This window comes from Echeneis naucrates, chromosome 14, assembly GCF_900963305.1.
Source record: "Echeneis naucrates chromosome 14, fEcheNa1.1, whole genome shotgun sequence".
NCBI lineage: Eukaryota > Metazoa > Chordata > Actinopteri > Carangiformes > Echeneidae > Echeneis > Echeneis naucrates.
This window is the reverse complement of record NC_042524.1, coordinates 15,657,359-15,675,765: the sequence shown is the minus strand read 5'-3', so window position 1 is coordinate 15,675,765 and position 18,407 is coordinate 15,657,359. Positions and strand designations below refer to the sequence as shown.

Below are 18,407 nucleotides of genomic sequence, written 5' to 3'. Positions count from 1 at the left end.
TTCAATATTCACATGCTTGCCACAGTAGGTGTACTGATCCAAGCTTACACAGGTAACTTAAATTGTAAAAGCTGCACTCACCTACCAACAAGACATTGGTATAATTTATGAGACATGGACAAGAATCCCTGTTAACTAAAAAATTTTTATCCACTTATTTACTTGTAAAGAGGGGTATAAGAAACAGTATTGCAACTGTAACTGTAAAGTTACTAAATTACAACACAACTCAAATGATGGTTATGAGCCAGAGCATGAAGAGCAATCCTCAGGGTCATGGTGTCCAGGCAACAGCATGTGAATTGTGTAAGATAGACATGCCAGGCGAAAAAGTAAAAGTTCAGGAGATATTTTTTGCAATAACATGATTGCAAACAGAGACAGCAGAGGAGAAGATGATTGGATGATACAGCATCACTTGATTAGAAGTTTAGAGAGTTTTTCGCCAACACTGGGAAATAGGGAGTGACTCCTCAGTTCTGGCTGGAGGAAAAAGTTCACTACAGAGTCGCAGAGGGAAATAGCTGGGTCCAAATATAGAGATGACAAGGTTTCTGCAGGGAAGAGAATCAGGCTGTCTAGTGTCAAAAGTTAGAGCATGAGCTAGAGTGGCATTTGCATTTTGATTAGCCGAATTCTTATTTCCCTCCATTTATTTATTCCTACAATTATGGAAAATGCAACAGGGTATTTATTGAATGTATTAGACAAATGAGCACATACCGCTCAGTTTTAATGGGGTGCTATGCGAGCCATAACCTTTACCAACCTTCGAACCACTGAGACTGCAACAACATTGCTAGCACTTATCCACTGTTACATAGATGTCTGGTCTGTCTGGTCCGTCTAGCCTCAACCCATCCTATGACGGAGGCTGATGACTTCACATACAAACACTGAATGAGTGACTCATGGCAGAACAAATGAAATTAATTTAATGGAAATTTTGTACATAATGTTAATATTTGTAATGATTATTCATAATCCAGTGAACCCGTTGAACATATTAACAACGGGGTAATTTTATTCAGAGTGCTGAAAAAAAAAATGGATTGAGGGATATTGTGCCACAACATGAGATTGGGCAACAATAAGTAATTATTTTGGTATCCAGAAATGTCAGCGGGAGACTTGAGAAATAATGAGTAATTGAGCAAAACTCCTGCTTGTGCACTTTGGCCATTATAGGCCACAGGGAAGTAAAAACATCAATTTTCTCTTTAGTGTCATTCAAATATTCAAATATACAATCAGTGGCATAATGTTTGAAACATGCTGTCTAAATATATTATTTTTATGGATTTCTCTGACAGATTTCTGATCTTTTGAAGAATTTTGAAGTTTAACAGAACTTTCTGTTTATTTAAATTATCATCAAGACAGCTAACTCTCTGCCCTCTGTCTAATATTGTACAAGATATCTGAGAAGTGTGCGAGTCCTGCCACTGTGGGAAATTCCTCCCCAAGGCCTAATAACAACATGCCAGATTATCCCTGCTCCCAAGAATAGTACAGACAGTAAATAAATAGAACAAACTAATCCACCCTCCAAATATTCACTAAACTGTGATTGTGTATGTCAGAAGGAAGATAATATTGCCAACAAATATACCCTCAGCGCAGCCTGATTGTGTCATTTAAACTGACCTTGAACAGCACAGCCTTCTCGTACAGAGTGGTTGGAATAGGAATAGGCTGAATTTTCCTTCCTGTCGTAGTTTCAAAACATGTTCTGAGTGGCATGGATTGTATTGCAGTGACCCATGCCACCCATGCCAAAAATCCAATGGTCACATGAATGGGTTTTTGAAGAGAATATGCTCTAGTCAGCTGTACTAAGCCGTGTGTACTAACCTGTTTCATGCTCAACAAAGCTGTGTTATAGAGTTTCCCATGAACTGGCGAAAATGTTTTATATAATCAAAATTAATCTAAACCCAGTAGCTAAAATGATAGCTAGGTTTGTTGGGAATCAATAAATTTGATATTTTGTTGTAGAACTTCAATCATTAAAATATTTAAATAATCTAATATGCTCAAATTCTACATCACAGCCAGTATAAACATCACAGTGAATATAGTAATAAAGCCATATAATATACGACCATGACTAAGGACATTTTCCACATTACACTTTTGAAAGCTTGGCAGCATCTGTTAACAATGGTAACAATGAAGACAGTCTTATTAGGTTATTAGCAATGAAATAGGAAGGTTTTTTATTTTAATTTTTGTTAATGGCTTCAAAACAATGTTATTGGGTATAAAATGGTTTGTGGTGAAATAGTGAAGTGATTTTTAAAGGTCATTTGTTTAGAAATTATATTACATATCTAATTTACAATCCAAACAAATAAAAATCGCAGTTAGTCTACATGAAGTAAGATCACATCAGCCAACCAGTCACCATAAATATTTCTTATTCCGAGAAAATGAAACATCACATGAGAGAGGGAAGTCATTCATGCGGGAGGGTTATGGTTTAAGGCTACACTCAAACCTTTGCTTTTACACAAGTTTTTTGACCTAATGTGCACTTAGGTCTGCCTAAGGAGGCCCGTTACCAGGAAAATGTAGGCAAATGTTCAGTCGATATCCACTAAAGTCAAAATTAATTTGTTGTACATTTTAGAACTGGCTTGAAACGTTTTGCTGAGTCAGTCATGGGGCACTTTATCTGAGTAGTGTCTGTGGGTTACTCTTTTCTGTTCTGGCCTGGATGATAATCTTAGATATGTCTGAACTTGACAGCAAATGCAGGTCAAGACAAAAACACTGGACAATGAGTGCACATTAACTTAAAGACACATTTAAACACAAGCACTTTTTTAGACACTGCAATAGCAATAGCATCACTTTCACTGGCAACAGTCCTGTTATGAAATTCACCACCACACATAAGGAGTCTATCTAATTTGAACATGACAATTATGATGATGTGTTTTGGTTTACTCGGTATACAGCTTTGCCTCTGTTTGAAGTAATCTGGACCATAAACCTGTGGAAAATTCTGATTTATACCAATGCCCCCCCCCCACAAAAAAAAAAAAAAACCTTTTACTTGATTTGAAAAATCAATAACACAAACAGATTTCAATAACTGCATCACTTCTTAGCAGCCAGCTTCGTGTGTATTACTAAAAATGAAGTTAAACCACTATAGCAACCAATTTCACATAGACTCAAATATTTTGAATCATAGTGGTAATTTCTGGATTTCAATACATGGTTCATTTGAGGTTGAGAGAGGAAAGTCTCCTGTCCCCATGCCACCCACCCAGGAGATCTTTTCTTTTGTCAGGCACAGGCCACTGTGGTTTTATTTTCTAGCAGGCTCAGTTCAACATCATGAGTCTGGGCAGCCTCATCATCATCTGATCTTATGATGTGTGTTAATGTCTGGCATTTAGACAATGCTCACTGCTCTCTTGTCTGACAAATATATCTATGAGTAATGTATGTGTAGTCCACCCAAAGGGAGGAGAGCTGAGTTGGGGCGGAGCAGGAGAATGATTCAGGGGGCCAGAAATGTGCAGGGGGTGTTTGTGATGGGGTTAAAATCACTCTTCCAGGGCCCCATGGGTTTATCAGCAGTCTGAGCAAACAACAGTGACATATCACTAACACGAACTATAACCTTTATGTCATCCCTCGGAGCTGCTTGCTTCAAGGATGCATCACTGGCAAATAAGTGACATAACGGAATTCATACTTATGTAGCAAATCAGCCCAATAGGTCCAGATAAAGACCTGTGTCGTCCTCTGCCTTTTATAATGTAGACATACTTTTTCACGCACGCGTATGAGCGTCAGGGGCGCGCATGCTTCCACAGCACCGTACATTGCTTCAGAATTGCTAATTTGATACCCTCAGAAAGCTACGCACAATGTGTAGCGACTGAACGCAGCACTTTCTCTGAATCCGGTTCCGGCGTGCCGACGACACCGATGCCTGTGCCCACCGACCGATCACAGGGCTTCTACCCGAACAGCACTGAATGGTAGCAGCACAGAGACGGGTGCGGAGCGAGGGTCGCCAAACCCGGAGGATTCCTCGCGGCTCACGGACTAGAATGCTCTTCTATACACGTCCTCATACACGGATGACAACCTCCAAACAAACCCTTACTGAAAACTTTCAGATCTACATCTGACGCGGGGGTGATATTGAGATTTTACCCAGGTCCAAGAACAGACATCATGCAGGTGCAAAGTGTGGCCTAACCGTACTGAAATGACTTGCTCGGCGCTGACTCGGTTCATTGTACCATGCCAACCCCGCATTGTCAGATGCCATTTTACTCTGCGTTATCCCAGTGTCTGGAATTCCAACATACTGGGCCTGTTGTGTAATTAGAAGTTTGTGAGGCAAAGTGGCAAACAGGCTGGTGCAATGAGAAGCTACGCTGTCCAAGGCACTGCGCGCAATTTGTGCTGAAGCTTATGGGTCCTGCGTACTCAAGCTCCCGGCTTCCACTTGGAGAGGTGTGCTGCGGGGCTACAGCGCACTGGCTGTCGGCTTCACATCTGGACCGCCTGGCTACTGTCATCTGCGGCCTGTTCGGACTGTGCACTCCCTGAACTTGTATGTGTTAGGGGGAATTGATCGAGATCGTCTCGGATGGTGTCGTGTTAGGGAGAAGGGGGGAATATTTGGCCAGGACTTGACGTTATCGGTGATCCACTGGAACACCGTGGTCCAAAGCTGGACTGGCTGACTACTCCGGGAAAACGCTCATCCAGCTATGGATTTTGCGTAGCGAAGTCACGCATTTTTAAAGGCAACGCTAGGGTGACATTGCAGTCTTCTCACCACATCGGTTATTTCGTCGTCCGATAAAAAAAAAAAATAAATAAAAAATAAAAGCGTGAAAGTGGAGTATTGTCCGTCGTACGCATCAACGCAGTGGGATTTCTACGTCTGGTCGGCGTTCCTCCCCACCCTTCCCGCGGTGACGGTTATGGGTCGGAAGCGGTGTGTCGGTGCAGATTGTTCCAAGATGGCGGCCGGGTGCTGCGGGGTGAAGAAGCAGAAACTGTCGGGATCGCCCGGGTCGGGGGGTCCCGGCGGGGTGGGGGCGGGAAGCGGGGTGGCAGGAACCGGACATTGTGGCTCGGAGTTGGGGATTGGCTCCTCCGCGACCGTTGCAGCAGCGGCGAACGTGAGCAGAGCCAACGGCCTGGGGGGACCCGGGGGTAACGTTAGTGGCAGCAGTAGTAGTAGTGGGAGCAGCGGCACAAACGCTCTGTCCCCAGCCCCGGCCGGTTACACTACAGCCGGCCTCTCCCCGAATCTCAGCCCGGGACCTGGTTCGGGAACTGGAGGCAGAAAAATGGTGGTCTCAGCGGAGATGTGCTGCTTCTGTTTTGACGTGCTTTATTGCCATCTGTACGGATACCAACCTCCGAGAACACCCAGGTTTACAAACGATCCATAGTGAGTATTTTTCTCTTTTGTTGTTCTGCTGCATGTCTAAACTCAACGGTATCATCTCTCCACAAATGTGTGCTGCGGTGCAGCTTTCGGCTTCCCCTTTAGGCGCTGCTTCAGCTCGAAGGGGACAAACTGTCACATCGACACAGCGTTTGACTTGCAGTAAATTTAAAGCGAAAAACTCGCAATCCTGGCTCAATTTGTCCAAGTTGGAGTTCGGGCCTGGTCGAAGAGACTGTCTACACCGGCCTGCCGCTACACTAGCTTAACATTAACGTCAAGCCGAATGACCTGATATGCTCCTGTCCACTTTATTTACCTGGCACTGAGCGATGCACACCGTCACTCACACGTTTGTCTTGGGTGCTTTGGCGAAGTCAATATTTACCGACAGTGTTTGTCCAACTCTCACACCAACGGCTAACATTAGCTAAGCCCGTTAGCTTCTAGCTAACAGAAGCTAACCACTAACAGTTAAAAGAAACGGGGTTGATTGATAACAGCGTTATTCCCCCCCCCCCCCACGTCAACAGCGGCAGCTTTGGGTTAGAGTTAACAAAATATCAAGTATCAAAATGTAACATTTGTACGTTTAATCTTTCAAGTTACCCTCAGTCAACTCCGGGTTGCCACATAATAGGCTTAGCTTTGTTAGCTATCCGCTACATCAGGTTGGTTGACAACAGTCTAACGACCTTTTAGTAATGAATGAGTTGACGGGTGTACAAAAGTCTAAAAACACTGCCAGGTAGATGATCAGACTAAAACAGGCTTTTAATGATGAAGGAGAATGTGGCATTTAAAGGGAAACTTCACCGAGTTTGGCACCGAGCAACAAAGAAAAGGTGGTTCTTGCTAAGCACTTGGTGGCCTGAAGTCCTTCTTCAGCAATAAATAATACAGAAAAGTGACAGTTTTATGTCAATATGGCAATCAAACATAGAGAGCGTGCGAACAAATGAAGTTCCCATTAAATACGTGAATTTTATTGCCCAACTAATAACCCGTGAGATGAATACATTTCCATTTTCTGCGTGTAAACCGTATTCTTGCGCCCTCCGCAGAAACATTTGCGCAGATCGATGCTCAGACGGTGAAATACGATAGCATGTGACTTTGCGGGCGTTTTCCTGACATGTTCAGGCTGTTAAGGGGATTGTTTACAGTTGGAGCCACGGCCGTGTATCGATCCTAAATGGATGAAGTAACTTCTGACCGAGTTCTTAAGAAGGTCAGCGTCTTTAAAGAAAAAAAAAATCCAAAATGAATGGCTGTGTTGTGGTGTAAACATGACTTCATACTGTCATGTAAAAGAATGAGTACAATCATAATGTAAAGCAGTCTGGCACTTCAACATACTGACCATAAAATCCAGGGTTGCACCCATTTCAAAAGCATATATGTATGTATAGAGCTCCGGCACACCCAACGTGTTGGATTGTTATCCTTATCTGTTATGGAAGGATGCTTCATACTCTCTTTATATTTAAGCAGTCTGACTTTCTCCTTCCACATACATAAATGTATTTTTCACTTATAGATGATTCTGTTTTGAATTAATGTTAAATCTCTCAGTATGCTGCCTTCTATGCTCATGATGATTTTTGAAAGAAAAGATGCTCGAACAGCATCTCTCACCCTCAGTCTTATCTTTATCTTTCTCTGAATAATAACGTGGCAGACCTCAGATAGAGCGGATGCAGCTCACTGTATCACAGACTAACCAAATAAATCTGTCAGATAATGGAGAAATGGAAATCCATCACTAACAAAATTAAAATTTATATTTAGAAGAATCACTAAATTTATGTATGTAGTGATACTGCACATTCAGTTCTATTTACTATTTGCTGATTATGTTGTGCTTTCTCCCTGTGAATGTCTTTCTGACATTCTTGTCTCCATACATGGCTCTGTTCTTCCATATGGCCATACCCTGTCACTCACAAAGCTATTTTCTCTGTCCTTTCTAATGGATACCCTCTCAGTCTTAGCCTGGCAAACCAGATCACTGTTACCATTTATCATACATGCAAAAATAATAATCTGGCATTACCTAGACCTAGCGTCACTGTGGGACATTATGAGAGCATCTTAGTTAATGTAAAATTGTGTAATTAAAATGCCTGTTGCAGGAGTTAGTCTCAGTGTCCTTAATAAAGGCAAACTGGCATCACCTTTATAATCAGGGTAAATGCTAAACCAAGAACACAACAAACCTTCAACAACAAAATCTAAGGCTAGTAATGTACGAGGCCCTTATTATAAGTGTACTTTAATAAAATTGAGTGGTAAATGCTTACTTCCTCAGTAACGCATTCATAATTCAATTATTACGGGTCATATATTACGCTTTTAGTAGGCAGTAAATTTTAGCTGATTTCCCTCAGCAAAGACTAAATTTACATAGGGAAAGTTTGAGTTTTATACAGAGATCACCCCTGCTTCCAATGTATGTCATCCTACTGACACCTAGTTTGTGTTTGGCGCATTCATTGGCATGAAGGGGAAATAAATCAACAAAATTACTCATTTAAACATGCTCTATTTAGACCTTCCATCTCCCTTAAAGAAAAAAATGTTGCAGTTGATTTTCAGTCTCAGCCATTTACTGGGCATGTGCTATACCTTCACCACATGAATCGAAGGTGTAAAGCCAACCGGGATGTCGTGACTAGGAATCTAGTGGAACCAGTGTGAAAACTCCCACAGGTTTGAGAAGCTCATGCTTATGGTCTGTGATATCTTCAACACATCCTTCACTCGGGGGCATTGTCAGACTGAATTATTGGAACTCACCAAACGGCCCCAACATCTGACACAGATGCAGTGCTCTGCAAAGTTAGCCAGTAAGCAATGCAGGGCCTCAGACAGTGACCATTTTGTTTTTACTATTTGGGGACCGTGATTCTAAAATTTGCCAACAGGAACTTCGCAGATATTGTCATTGGTGTACTGCACACCCATATCAGCTGTAAATCATCTTGGCACGTCAAATCGTCTTCATGCTGACAGGCGCAACTCAACATGATTCATTTACTGTGCAACACTTTTTTAAAATGGTAATTTTTTTCTTAATTTGGACTGCCAGAGAACCATTTGGACCACACTAACCATTGAGCACTTCTGCAGGTATGTTAGCATAACTAAATGGCTTATTTAGCCAGCAAGGTTTTGTTAATTTGTATGGTTGTACAAAGGGATAGAACCCCTGCATGTTAGTTAATGGGATATATTTCTGCAAAAGTATGTTAGCTAAAAATTGTATATGTTAAGCTTCTTTATTTTTGTAACTATTGTGAGCTGAAGCTATGATTGAAACATCATGGTTTTGAAGGCAATAGCTAGCTGGCTAACATGTTAGCTTGTTAACGTTCTTAATCGTAATGGCTCAAAAACATTAGCAATGTTTTTCCTTCTTTACGTTACTCTTTCTCCTCTTTTGAGGAGAACGCCAGAAGACACCAGCATTTTTCTCACACACAGAAGAAGAAAATGATCCAGGAAAGGCAAAGTGAAGCAACAGGACCTTTACCATGCTATGTTTTCCGAAGAACTGATCGGTAAAACTATAAGACACCAGTCAATTGCAGTGACCATTACACAAAGTGTTGCTTCTCAGTGACTTACTGTCACTTGGAGTAATTGCTGTAGTTGTAATGTTTTGTTTATTTGTAATTTTACTTTGTTTATTTTTTTATTATTATTGGCAGAAATTTGAATCACATCTTGAAATTTAGTTTTTTACGTTCATAGAACAATTGTTTATTATGTGAAAATCTAAAAATAAAATGTAACTTTTGATAAAAGACAAGTGTCTCATGCATGTTTTATTTGTGAATTTGGATTTTTAAAGCCTTTTTTTTTCCAGAGTATTGGACCCAAATATTTGCAACAAATTAGTGCTGAAGTTCAAGTTTGTTATATTGTGTAAATTTCATGTTCATGTCTCACAAGAAAAAGGAGAAACTTTCCCAAGCTGTGGTGTATTTTTGGTTGTTCAAATAAGAGTGGGAATGGTTTATTACAAATTAATTTTAAGTAAAAACAAAAAAATCATTACAAAAATGATTATAACAACTCATCAGTGTCCTAGTTTCCATGAAGACAACACCATTATTTACATTACAAAAGGAGCATCAGTAACACAAGTAATAATGTGCAGCTGTGAAAGTGTCAAGCTGTATTTCTATTTAACTGCTCCCATTAAACTGTCACTGATGCTCATGTTGAAGGAAAAAATGTCTGAAGCATTATAATGGCATGTGAGAACATTACTGATGGGCAAGTGACAATAAATCAGATTGATTTTACACAGTCAAGATTTAAATGACATTTGCTGTTCATGTTTGAGCACCCGGGGCAGAAGACGCTCTCTGTCAGTCGATCTGTGTAGCCACAGTACTGTTCTGCACCCAAAGGTGTTTTTGTAATGCTCACAACAAAACAAAATGCACTGTGTACGGCCCAGGTGACTGTAAATGCGACATGAAGGTGTCCAGTTTATTTACATAACACTGCATGGCAGTCAAGCCCCATTTCAGTTTACACTAGGCTTTGTCCTCTGGAGTGTATTTATGCAAACATAAAGGAGATGCCTTCAAATTGTTATCATCATATCCTCCATTGAAGCACTGTTCCTCTTATGCTGGATTTAATTGGGTTGCTTGTTGTCATTTTGTTAATGAATCAGACAAGTGCCAGGGCTAATTGGGCTAATTTAGACACTGGAACCACATTGTTACATGAAGGGTACAATGTTCTTGTTTGAAAATGATGCAGTTATGGGTGAGTCATGAACATAAGCTTAAAAACTGATCTCTGTGTACTAGCAAATTTAACTGTGTTTTGTGGTACAGTTCAGAAAAGTATATATCCTTGGATGCTACTTAAGATCAGCTGCTGTAACGTGGTCTGTTTTTTTTTCTTGTTTTTCAGCCCGCTGTTTGTCACATGGAAAATTGGCAGAGACAAACGGTTGAGGGGTTGTATAGGTACATTTTCTGCCATGAATCTGCACTCAGGACTCAGGGAGTACACCCTTACCAGGTAAGAAACCACAGGGAATAGCTTTTCTGTAGACCAAACCATGACAGGACAAGACCGTGGAGAAATAATTAATCTGTAGTAAGTGAAAGTGAAAACACATTATCTTGTTTCATTTACAGCTTTCTGTAACAGTCTATGTAATGTATGTCTGTTTTAGTCCAGATCCTGTTGATTAAAAAACTCCAAAATATAAATCCCCTTATGTCAATTCTTCCATGCAGGGTTTTTTTTTGCGATGTTCAGATAAGTTGATACCGTTCGCCTGCTTTATATGTGAGCAGCTTTCTGAAACAAACTGCACTCACAACACACCTAGGCTCTGACACAAAAGAATTGTATCAAAAACTGACACTGTGTGTGGATTATTGTAAAGAGATTTTATTAATGTATGATGTGATTTATAAAAATTTCCTCTTTTGTTGTATTGGACACTTTTATACCTCTCCAGACCAACACAGTGATGCAGGTGAAACCAGCATACATCATTCTACTGGTGGGCTGAACGCGGGTCAGGAATCTAAATTCAGTTTTAACTTGACTGTTATGTAAATATCGTTGAACCTGTGACTCCCAACAAAGGATCCATGTGGAGTGGAATGAAACTAAAATGTGTTTTTTAACTTATTTTTAAAACCAGACTCTTAAAATGTAAAATAAATAAATAAGTTAGTCCTGAGGGCAGACATACCTGACATGTAAACACACGCAGTTCCTTCAGGGAATATGCATACACACACTACAAACAGCACCGTGGACCAAAATGTAGACAAAAAGATCCCCCCAGATTCAAGGAGGGGGAAAAATAAAATTTTCATGTCTTGCACAAAATAAATTAGTTGTGGCATTTGTTACTTCATTGTGATGATTATTTTCATTATTTCCTTCTTGTAATGGTGTTTTTCATTGTGCTTCTTTCTCTGCAGTGCCCTTAAAGACAGCCGCTTTCCCCCTATGACAAGGGATGAGCTGCCTCGCCTCTTCTGCTCAGTGTCTCTTCTCACCAACTTTGAAGATGTCGGTGATTACCTTGACTGGGAGGTAAGATGCACGCTGTGCTAAAACTGAGCGCTGGGGTTACCGTCACAATCAAAATTAAATCATTTGTTTTAAGAGTTGTGGTGCATCACAGCTCAAATGCTCCTTCACAGCTGTCAGCACATCGGCAAACCAGCTCTTCCAAATTTCTTTGAGATGAATCCTTAAACTGCAACTACAAGCAAATGTTCAAAGATCTGAATCTTGCGTAGTAAAAAATAACGATAATGGCTTTTATCTCAAGAACATGGCATTAAGTGGAATCGGAGCATATTTTTGTGTTTTACAATAACTAGTCTGATAGGATGTTCAAAATGTGTCGAGTGACTATATATTCCAGGAAATGGCAATTATAGCTCAATTCTTCACTAGTAACATGTCATAACATAACATAACTAAAGATATTTCAATGGAAAAATGTACTGAAACTCTGTGCTTAAGCAGGCTTAGGTTACAACTGAATAGCTTAATTATTTTCTTGTTTTGCTGTTGTTGGAGGAAATTTGGATTTATCTGGTTAAAAGTATTCTGTCTTGTTGTACCTGTCTTGAATTCTAGGTGGGTGTCCATGGCATTAGGATAGAGTTTTTCAATGAAAAAGGATCAAAGCGCACCGCCACCTACCTACCAGAGGTTGCAAAGGAGCAAGGTGAGGCCTTCTTTTTTTTTTTTTCCTCACTCTCTCTCTCTCTCTGAACAATCCAACCCAATCTGCTTTTCAAAAAGAGTGCACATATATATTAAACAAAATCTCGATGCTCTGGAATTTGTAAAGAGAAATGTCTCTGTTTTATCAAGGTTGGGACCACATTCAAACCATAGATTCCTTACTACGAAAGGGAGGTTACAAAGCTCCCATCACAAATGACTTCAGGAAGACCATTAAGTTAACCAGGTAAGATTAGACTTACGATACTGGGGAGTACGAACTGCATATGTGGAAAAGTTTTGTAAAGCCTTTAGCGGCTCAAGGAGGGTCTGCAAGAAATCTTTTGATGGGCTGAAGATGACACAAATCTGAGGCCGTGAAGTTACAAAAAAAGTGGGCTTACCAGCTTTCTTGACTGAACTCTGAGCAGTCAAGCTGTATTGTGGGTAACAGAGGAGCCAAGGCTTTATAAGAGATGAGTTGTGGAATAAAATCTTTCAGCAATGTGCAGTCTTAAATCAGTGGAATACTCCATCAGGAAAGGAATGAACATATCTGTCGGTCTAACTGAGGCTTTTAAAGTTGTGAATGAACTTGTTTGTTGTTGATTGTACAGAACTACAGTAGGTGCAGACTGTGGCTCATCTACCTGTCCCTAACCCTGCCCAGGAGAGCCTCAGCACATTTATCTAAAATGTGCTGGGTTTGATGTTCGATGCCACGGCTTACTCAGAAAAACAACTGAAATGTTTTTGTTTAACAACCAAGGTGGCTGTCCCTGATATGAATCTGTTGCTGCAGTTGAACGAATGAAAGAGTACATAAGTGCTGTTGCTCTATAGCTGTCTACAAACTCTCCTGGAAATTTCCCACAATGCGTAGTTTTGTAGCTTTCCTCACTCGACACAAGGGAGACGGCTTTACCAACACTTCTTTTTTCATTCCTAGGTACCGTAGCGAGAAGATGACAATGGGTTATGCAGAGTACATCGCCCACCGTCAGCACCATCACTACCAGAATGGCATTGGGCACCCTCTACCACCCTACAACCATTATTCCTGACAGCGAGCCGCATGACCAATCATTGGACCTCTCCGCGGACCTTTTCCCAGGAGAGCCTGCCCCCTCCTGGTCTAGCTATTTCTACTACTGTACCATTTTATGATGATAGTTTCCGTTGCCATGCTGGCCGTCTCCCAGACGTTGACATGGCAACGGGTGGCAACGAAGCATTATTTGATTATGGCAAGAAATCCACATTTCTGTTTCTTTGCCTGTGGTTAATTTTTTGCAGCATATGTATACCTATATCTATAACCCCCTTCATTCATATTTTTGAAAATTAACAAATTCTAGATTTTATTAATCTTGCGTCTTTCAGCAAAACCTAATCAGGTGTTTGATTCTGTGGATGGAAGGAAGTCTCTTACAGTAGATTAGTCTCATGCTTATATTCTTTAGGCTTTGCTACAATTTTACATTTACTAAAAAAGATTCTTGTTTTTTCCTTTTTTCTTTGTCTTAATATCCAAACTTGTATACCATGTAGCAAGGCAACTGCAGTTCTCAAAGGCTGTGTCGTCTCTATTCTGATTCCTCTCAAAAAAAAAAAAAGTTTGACTGTTGAGGTTGTTTGAGCCTTGTAAACTCTTGTAGTGTTGTAGTTGGAAATATTTATTGGGATCTATATACTCCGAAGTATAGATAGTATGATTGTGATGCCCTTTGACCAGTCTTGGCTGGTTGTGTTATTGTTTGAGCTCACAATCGTGTGTGTTTTTCTGTGTGTGGATATGGACGTTGGTCTGCCACAAAGTAAAAAACCAAAAAAATAGTGGAGTAAATTAGAAATTGGATTTAACCTATGGATTCCCAACAGTGATTTTTGGAAACCTTCCTCCTGGACTGTTTATGTTGTTGTGGTGGAACCTGTAAACCTCAAACTGTTTATTTGACTAGAGCTTACAGCTTGCCCCCCTCTATTTTTTTTTTTTTTTTTTTTTTTTTTTTTCACTGTAAGATAATTGTGGAGGAAGCCATTTTGGCTGAGGATGATCATGTCCGCCCTGGTGATTTGTTAATTATCAATGTAAAATGGGAAACAAGTGGGTCTGTTCCCTGCATTGGAGAGGGGGAGCAGGCATGACCACAGGATCCCTAGAGGAAAAAAAAAAAGCAGTATGTGCATGAACAATACTGCCATTTAAATTTACCGTGTCTGTTAGTTTCTGAGTTTACTGGCAGGGAGTGACTTGACAGGGACATGCTATAACTACTTAAAGCCATATTCTCTTTTTATTCCACACTTTGTAAGAGTAGTCTGATGTTTGGCTTGAAGTGTGTGCATTCAGTGCCACTAAATTGGTTGTCCTCAAATATTGAGGGCCTTCTGCCTCTGAATGCAAACGTACACCAGCCAGCCTCAGGCAAGGCTGCATCACTGAAAACCAGTCGAAGTGGCGGTTTCGGTCATTCGTAGGATGTCTTGTATATTGCTCGTGTCGTTGTGGAAACATTGTCTTGTCTTTTCAGATTATAGCTAACCATTGTTACTCGTGCACTCAGTACACCGTATTAAAATCGTCATTTTGAATGAAGATACACCACATGATGCACAAAAGAAGTGAGCTAGTTGATATGTTTGTGTCATTTAGAAGCGCATGTCACGGTGCAGCGAGTTGATTTAGTTGTTGAAACCGTACTACCATTCTGCCGTTGAGTGAGATCCCGTCGATCTATCTGTCCACAAGACAGGAAGTATTTTGATTTGTGGTCTGTTTTATCAGCTGTTTGGCAGCAGGTAGGAGCAAACACAGTTGAATTAGTTAGAGCAGAATCTCTGCATGGAGCTCAGCAGCACACAGTCTTCAAATAAAAAGCCAGGGCTTTGTAAGGACTTAAGAAGCCATTTCCCATCCAAATATTAGTTGTTGTGAGTCACATCCACACACACTAGGCCAGTTGGGTTTACTTTCCAGAAAGTTTGAATAGTAAAGCTCATCATGTGATCTGCTTGTTTTAGTTTTAGTTTTGCTAACTGGAATTTTTTGAGAGGTTCCTGTTACTTGACCAACATCTTTCTTCGTAACAGCCTTTACTAACTGGCAGGTTATTTTTCTTTATGCAAAATGTCAAGGGCTTTTGGCACTCCATCCACAGTAACCCGAAATGACCCAGATTTCAGTTGTGTTGCCTTAAATTAATGATTTAATAAATAGTGGACCAGTAGATGATGCTCAGAATGTTCCTCCAGCACACAGTTTCATCTCTCCTAGCCCCACAGTGTGAGGAAGGGGCTGAGATCATGTTTTCCTAAACTACATTCTAGCAGTAGATCTTAGATAGATGGGGGCCCCTGTATGCCTGTTCATTCATGTCTTACCCACATGCTGGTCCTCATGTCTTTCACTTTGGAAAGCCCCGTGTAGACTTTGTAAACTCTTAAATTGACACTGGGCACTGTGGTTTTGTTTCCCTGAATGTTTAAACCATGGGAAGACAGTTTGAAGCCCTGAGGGTCGTGAATGCTTTTCTAAAGGATACACAAACCACACCGAGGAACAGTCTGGCATTCACCTCCTGGTCCATTTAGCACAGCACAACCTGAATTTTTCTGCTGCAAAACCAAATTGACCATGCTCTTTTACATATATGTCTTTCTATACACATGCAATGTATTTTGTTGCATGTATGTCTGAGTATGAGACCTATGGTTTTATCCATGATATGCTTGATCTATGGCTTAGACACTCTTATTAACCATTAAGAGATTTAAAAGACAAATATGGTGCTATCGGACCTCATATTGGGGTGGTCACAGCTCGTGACTGGTCATGCGGACTCATTGATCATATCATACTTAACGATGCTACATTTAGGAATTTCTCTTCAGTACATCGCTGTGAATGAGTCATGACGACACATGTTAATCCCGAAGTATGACTCTCACCAATACAAACAGTAGCCCCGAGAATCTCTGCTTTGCTTTGGTCCAGTGTGTCGGATTGGAGGGTTGGTTCCCTATGGGAAAAGCACCAGTTACTCTTACACGTACAGTAAAGGATAAAGTCCCAGCAGCAACACGTCACAGGGGCTATGGAATGTACTGTTAATGGTCGTTGTAACACCTGAGCAGCGGTATATTAAGAGAAAATCCTACATGTGTTACCTTTACTATCCTTGATATATGCAGATCTGTTCAACAGGTGTTTTTTTGTTTTCCTACCAGTGCAAGTCAACACCCCTGCAGGTTTGAAAGGACAAGAAGTCACACGTTAACCTCCTTTCCCCCGATTACTCCCTACACTGTGGCCCAACCTCATGGCCTAGTTGGTCAAGGTGTGAAGTGTGTCGTTCAGTGGATAGTGGCAGTAGTAGTGTTTGTTGCCTCTCCGGGAAAATCGGAGGAGCACTTCTTCCGTTTTTCCCCTCCTAGCTGCTGAATCGCTTGACCTCCTGTAAGGGAACGGTTTGATTTGTTGACTAGTGAAAGGTTCCTGTTGTCAAGGTCTTCACAGCCTCTCTTAAACTGTGTTGAAGGTAAGCATCTTCTATCATGGGACGCAGAGTTGAAGTTTTACGTAGAACATGCAGAATATAGTTGTGGTTCTGTACTGATTAACTGTTTAAAGCATTGATACCTCATGGGATATTATGGAACGACATTCGTAGTTTGTTGTAGCAGATTGTGTTTTGGTTCCATACCAGGGTTAGAGTTCAGCCTCAGCATTCCTTGTGTGGTCATTCTCATATTTCGTAGGAATGCTCAAGCTCGTGTTACCTTCGTATGTCTGACTGAACCAAAGATGCCAGCGGCCATGCCCAAATGCTGCTCTTCAGGCCTGGCTTCCTGTCCTTCCAAAAAACACCCCTGCAATTGAAAAAATGTTCGTTATGTCTCTTTTATTTTGTGTGTGTGCGATTTCTCAACTGTCTTGACTTATTGAGCAACCCAATTTTTCAATGAATTTTCATTGAGTCTATCTCTGAAGCCGTACAGGGCATCAGGGATGGTTAAAACTGGTTGCAAATTGTTGTTACTTATTTTATTATTATTGTTATTATTATTATTACTATTATTATTGCTATAATTTACAAAAATGAAAATCCCATGGTGTGCCTCCTAGCTTTATGGGTTTATAAATGTTTTTTTCCCTAAAGACCAGCAGTTATACTTTGTATAAAAGATGGATTTTTCCTTATTTTTTATGCCATTAAAGATGAAAAAGCCTGTTTTCTTTACTATGGACCCAGTAGCTGCACTGGTATACAATCGCACTGATAGATGAATAAGAAAAAAAAGAAGTATAAATGAATCAATAATAATAATGATAATGACAAATGAAATAAGAACTACAATAAACTTGTGTTTGAGACTTTTATTAAAAAAAAAATATTTAAAAAAGAAAATAAAAAAATAAAAGAAAATGACTGTTTTTGTACATCAAAATAAATTCTTTTCAAAGAATATTTTGGATCTAGTTTCAAAATTATTTTAGTGGTTTTCTATGTTCTGAATTTTTGAGACACTGACTTCTAAGACGTGTCACTGTACAAAATGACTTTTCTGTTGCAGTGGCCTGATGGGCTGGGAGGGTTGCCTGGTGTAACTCCTCATACCAACTTTTATTTCTTTTATTTTAAAATTTTTTGATCCCCCCCCCCCTCTCTGCTTTAGTAACTTGAAAAATGTTGATGGAATAATATGAACTGGGAACTTCAAATCCATCCCCCTGTAGAACTAGACCCTTCCTCTTTTCCTATTGAATTGCTGTTAGTGTGACGAGACTTGAAACGGGCATTTATTATGATAGTATGAATCCAAAAGGAAAAAAAAAAACAAAACAAAACAAAAGACACACACAAAAAAAAGAAAAAGAAATTTGCAAAAAATTAAAAATAAAAAAAAAAAATGCAAAAGAAAAGCGGGGAGGTTTGAAAGAATATATATAGATGGGTTATCTGAGTATGTAAGCAATGGCTGTGAAGATGTAGTTTTAAACATTGTTATTACATTTTAAATCATTTATTCAATAAAAAAATACAAAATCAACTGAAAAGAGAACATGTGTCACTCTTTTCTTTCTTCCATCCACTTCCACAGCTCTCACAACATACAGGCCGCGAGTCCGTGAGTGTTTTGTGTTGAGATCCAAGCAGCTTCAGCAGAACATCAGTATCATCGACTGCTCAGAACTTACAGCTCCCTGATGAGCGTGTAAACTGTAAACAAACGGCGT

General features: G+C 40.1%; 1 protein-coding gene across 1 annotated transcript; it reads left to right on the top strand.

Annotated features, from left to right (window-relative positions):
- The first annotated feature begins 3,939 nt into the window (after window positions 1–3,939).
- Window positions 3,940–18,126, top strand: ammecr1 (AMMECR nuclear protein 1). Its single transcript, XM_029519169.1, has 6 exons — window positions 3,940–5,437; window positions 10,373–10,483; window positions 11,407–11,521; window positions 12,077–12,167; window positions 12,317–12,413; window positions 13,116–18,126. Exons 1-6 carry the CDS (start codon window positions 4,962–4,964, stop codon window positions 13,228–13,230), a joined length of 1,005 nt encoding a protein of 334 aa, XP_029375029.1. The 5' UTR covers window positions 3,940–4,961; the 3' UTR covers window positions 13,231–18,126.
- Window positions 18,127–18,407: the final 281 nt, after the last annotated feature.

What these genes read in the sequence shown, in the direction of transcription:
- ammecr1 (XM_029519169.1), top strand. Translation starts at nt 4,962, where the DNA reads ATGGGTCGGAAGCGGTGTGTCGGTGCAGATTGTTCCAAGATGGCGGCC. An exon ending in AGGTTTACAAACGATCCATA is followed by an intron (nt 5,438 to 10,372) that starts GTGAGTATTTTT and finishes CTTGTTTTTCAG; the next exon opens with CCCGCTGTTTGTCACATGGA. An exon ending in GTGATTACCTTGACTGGGAG is followed by an intron (nt 11,522 to 12,076) that starts GTAAGATGCACG and finishes CTTGAATTCTAG; the next exon opens with GTGGGTGTCCATGGCATTAG.